This window comes from Anoplophora glabripennis, unplaced genomic scaffold, assembly GCF_000390285.2.
Source record: "Anoplophora glabripennis isolate ALB-LARVAE unplaced genomic scaffold, Agla_2.0 scaffold1171, whole genome shotgun sequence".
Classification (NCBI taxonomy): Eukaryota; Metazoa; Arthropoda; class Insecta; order Coleoptera; family Cerambycidae; genus Anoplophora; species Anoplophora glabripennis.
The window spans coordinates 12015-17258 of NW_019417250.1; the positions used below are offsets into that span (position 1 = coordinate 12015).

Sequence of the window (5244 nt, forward strand, 5' to 3'; positions counted from 1 at the left end):
TCTTAAGAATTTTAATGGTGTCGATTGCATTTTTTGTTTAATTTATGTGAATACTCTATTGCAAAAACTGTGAAAGAATAATTTTTTTAAATAATTTTAGAATAGAAAACAATCATTGTTTTCAAGTAATACTGAATATTTCTTTCACCTCCACTCAGTACTATTAAAAATTACAACAATTTATACACCAACAATATTGCTGATGTATAACTGCATATTTTGTACTGAAGGATATTTTTGGTACAAGTATATTTACTACACTTTTGTGCACTGTCCAAAATTCTCCTAGTTCACGTTCAACAAAAGTGTGAAATGATATACTGTCAATATCTTCTATGTCAGTTTCGGTTTCTTGAAGATAGTACTTTTTAAAAAGTTAAAGGCTATTTCTGATTGAGGTTAAGTTTAGTAGAGAAGAACTACATACTTTTAAATTCTAAAAGGTTAATTGCCTTAATTATAAAAAGAAGTGTAAGTCGCTGGATGACTTCGATAATCCAATAATCGTTTATTTACTATATACATTTATACATTTTTAAATCTGTTAAACTGTTCAGTTAAAACTCATGGAAGTAAGTTACGCCATTTTTATCCAAGCACATGAAGAGGTTGATGGCAGTCTTCTCCGGGGTATTCTTTTTAATGGCACATTCCTTGACCAAGAACTCTACTCTGTTCGGATCATCAACAGAAAGGCCGATTTTGCTCTTGATAGTTTCGATGTCCAGTTCTCCGTTTTCCTTCTGGAGGCCCACCTTGGTTGATTCGCAGAGCATGTGAGCACCGACTTGGGGATTGTCGATGTTGGCAGCGAGGTTGTGCAGTAGGTCGTGGTCGGCGAATGTCTTGGGATCCGCCTGGCACTCGTCATGGATGTGTTCCAGCATCTGCTCCTCGGCAATGAGTTTAGGTTTGTCTTGGGCCTAGCATTGAAAAACACATGATTAGTTAATTGAACATAGTGGTACAAGAATAAATTAACTCCATATTTCTCGAAAATTAGATCTCTGGGGATATTAAGAAGTATCATCGTTACTTACAGGTACCAATATTTCAATATAATTTAGATACATGCTTAACAAATGATATAACTCCAAAAAATATTCTTTCCTTCTTAGAAAAAGCTTCTCTTGCAACTCCTAAACAGTTTGCATATTGGCACTTATAGATTTTGCATCATAGTTTATTGTAATTATGACCGTAATTGATATGATAATTAAAAAACCAACCATCATAGTTTATTATAATTATGACCGTAATTGATATGATAATTAAAAAACAGCTTTCATTTTTTTTAATGTTTATTATAAATCTATGTTCTAACAAAAATTTCTCACTTTTTTCTATAAGATGTAACATTATAATGTACCAAATTTTGCAAAAAGCATCTTAGGTTTCCTTTTCCAAAAAAGTAGAATAACGAAAACCGCATATCGATATCTGGGTTCGTCTAACCGATACAGGACGTTTATCAATTTTGGTCATTTTCGATATACTCTATAACTCTTTTGTGAAAACATTTGAATTTTGTAAACAGGTATCTTACGCTGTTTTTTATGCAGAATGCAGCGGTGTTCGCAATATTTTTCTATAATTTCTGGTTTTTCAGTTATAACACAAACATATATTTTTTAATGGAACAACCTGTATGTTTGTAAATATTTCAAATTTACATAAAGCTTCCTTTCAAATGATGCATCATTAATTCATTACACAAAAAATCTCTTTCAACAAATAAACCCCAAAAAATATATTTTTTTATTATTAAACTGTTTTTGCCATGGTACGTCCATAGTTTGATGTATTAATGACAAACGAAAATGGACGATGCACTGATTGTGAGTTGTATCAAGAAACATTGGTTTACAATAAAACTAATTTGGTTTTTATACCTTGAAAATAAATTTTTTGTAATTTCTACTACCATTTGAAAGTAAATTTTACGTAGACTCCAAAAAATATAAAAATATGTAGAGATTAAAGAAAATTAAAGTTTATGTTACAACTAAAATTGACAGTTATAGAATACAACGTACGCCGCCGGATTCTACGTAAAAAATTGTGTGAAAAAATGTCTTTACAACAGTCAAGTATTTTTGCAAACAAAATTGTTTTAGACAATTATGGAAAACGACAAAATTTGTATCTCAAACGAATCAAGATATCGAGATGCGATTTTCGCCATTGAATTTATTTCGAAAATCAAGCCCGTAATAGACAAAACTACTTCTTTTCGGGATATAGGGAAAGTACCGAATCCTGTATATGTGCTACAGCGCTTATACAAGATGCCCCGAAATTAATGAGAGACAGAGCCAGAGTAGATTTCTTACATCAAAATAGCGCGATATAGCTAAACTTACCTTAGTCCATTTGTGATAAAAAGTTACAGGGTGTTAAAGTTAAAATTTTGAATTCAAAATTCTTAAAATTTCTAGAAAGTTTTGAAAGAATTACTTTGAAAAATTGGATTTTGGAGTTTCCTATGTCCAGGAAAACGAACTTCGGACTTAACTGTGCTGTAGGTACATGCTAGAGGTCGCTACAAACCGTAGTCTCGGTTGATAAAAATTGCTCATAACTTTTTTCACACACACTGTGTTCGAAAGTTTTAATAGAAAAAAAACTTTTTGCGTCCAAAGGAAAAGCAATAAATAAATCGAAAACAGTTAAATTTATCGACATATAACAACATATAACAAGTATATCTTATTTGTGTAAAATAGATAAGAGAATAATATTTTTCTATTAAAACTATCATACACACACTGAGAAAAAGATATGATCAATTTTTATCAACACAGTTTTACATTATCAAATTTTTAGTATAGGTAAATTAATCTGCAACTGCGGGATAACTAAAACTTAACAAAGTCTTTATGAAATTGGATAACAGCGGATATTATAAAGCCGGAGGCGCAATATGGCCACAATTTTTATATTAAGTTTTGGAATCTCCTACCGACTACTGAAACTTTCATATATGAAGCAGTTACTACTCTTATAAGGAGTAAATATTACATCGTAGAAAATTTAATAAAAATATTCTTTACAAAGAACAATTTTTTACTGCAGTTGACAATTTGCCATAGCAAAATTTTAAGTCGTTTCAATTCTCAACATTATAAATAAAAAAAGGACATGCATAAAATTATTAACATTAATTGAATAGTCTGATATAGCTATTCAGGTCGATTGTATATTATTATCACATACCTACTCGTAAACACTTAAACGATTCTTGCTGTAACTTTATGGTGAAATTAGAAATAATTTCATTTAAATTTGCTACCATTTAAGAATGAATTCATTATTATCACAAACTAGTATTTAAGAACACCTCTATTTTTACCATTAATAGTTTTAGGTGTTACTTACCAAGATGCCGACAATAACGCACAAAAACACAAAAACGGTCTTCATGTTAGCTGCTTTTTTACTTCTTGCAGTTTCAACAATGTGTGTTATCGTTTTCAGATTGCATCTCGTATTTATAACTTAAGTAGGTAGGTATACCTGGACATGATTGTTTTCTGGGAAATCCGTAAAGAAACAAATAAGTCACGTCGTGCGCTATGCTACCTTGTAAGGTATTGTTCAGAGAACATAGTTAAATAAAACATTTATTTTTATTTTTAATTACTTGTATTGAAGTTTGTAAAAATACCGCAAACGTTTATACTAATTGTTGCTATAATATTGTTTATGTGTAAATACAATATTCTCACATCAATTTGAAGGTTAAGACAAATTTAAATGTTAAATAAAACTGGTTAGTAATTTAATACAGATATGCCCTTCTTTCATTCAATAACAATAATCCAAGTTAACATCTAGTAACAGATATACAGGGTGGTCCAGATTTTAATAGACAAACTTCGGGAAAGTACTATTCGAAACAACAAAAATTAACATCACTTTGCTCTATGAATATAGGCGCAGAAAGCCACCGTTTATGTGATACAGGGCCTTGATATTAACAAAAATAAAACAATTTTTTAAATAACTAGAAAACCGCTACACAGTAAAGTTAAATGAAAAACAAATAAATTAAATCAATTGTTCGAAATGTCCACCTTCACCTCTAATGAATTTTTGGCGTCTTTTGGTTATAGAATTTACAGCAGCTCTGATTAAAACTGGATATTGCTTCAAATTAGTGTAGGTCCCATTTAGCCTTTGCACTAGCTGGTCTCTATTTGCTATAGGAACTGCATAAACCTCATTTTTTAGTTTACCCCAAATAAAATAATCTAAAATATTTAGATTAGGTGATCTAGGTGGCCAAAATATGGGACCATTCTGACCAATCCATCTGTTTTGGTAGTCGTTTGACAGCCATTCACGAACTACCTGGTCAGAATGTGCTGGGGCCCCCTCCATTTGAAATTGGCTCCCGATTCGTTGTTCCAAAGGTATGACCTCCATTATCTGGAAGAGGTTATCTTACTTTAAATAAGGAAACGATATCCTTGTTTCTCCACCACTGGTTTTTGAATTTGCACTGTGTGCATACAGAACCAGAAGAAATATTTGAAAAAAATGTGTATCAAATTTGAATAAATTTGACGAAACGGATTTCCAGTTAATAAAAAAAAATTGTTTTATTTTTGTTTGTTAATTTCAACGCCCTATTGTTTAGTAGGTACTTTCCTGAAGTTTGTCTATTAAAATCTGGACCACCCAAATTTGATGAAGCGGTTTTCCAGATATTTAAATAATTGTTTTATTTTTGTTATTTTTTCAACGCCCTGTATCTCACAAATGGTGGCTTTTTACGCCTATGTTCATAGAGCAAAGTGATGTTACTTTTTGTTGTTTAATACTTTCCCGAAGTTTATCTATTAAAATCTGGACCACCCTGTATACATGAACGTTAAAAGTATAATGATTAGGGTGAATTAATTCTGTCTATTTTAAATTCTAAATTCAAACAAGAAGCTGCATAAAATTAAAAAACTGCGAGGTCTGTTCAAAGAATAACCGAACTTTTTAAATTACGCGATAATGGAGATGTTTAGTTGCGATTGGTAGCATTGCGTTGCGCATAACCTAATCTATAACCAGACCCGACTTTAGGGGGATGGGGAGGCTACGAGGCCTCATGAGATCGGGGGCCTCGGTAAGATCTGACAAAATGAAATCAAAAAGTATTTAGGTTTTGAAATTTTTTATTGGCAAGTCGCTGATTGCGTGTCCTTTTTTTAGAATCAAACCAAAACGTGTTTAGGTTTTGAAATTTTA

The 5244-nt window shown here is 31.3% G+C and overlaps 1 protein-coding gene across 1 annotated transcript; it reads right to left on the reverse strand.

Moving 5' to 3' along the window:
• Nucleotides 1–484: 484 nt before the first annotated feature.
• On the reverse strand, nucleotides 485–3486 carry LOC108913792. The gene is made up of 2 exons (XM_018719416.1): nucleotides 3379–3486; nucleotides 485–923 (listed from the first exon to the last, which is right to left on the reverse strand). Exons 1-2 carry the CDS (start codon nucleotides 3421–3423, stop codon nucleotides 558–560), a joined length of 411 nt encoding a protein of 136 aa, XP_018574932.1. The 5' UTR covers nucleotides 3424–3486; the 3' UTR covers nucleotides 485–557.
• Nucleotides 3487–5244: the final 1758 nt, after the last annotated feature.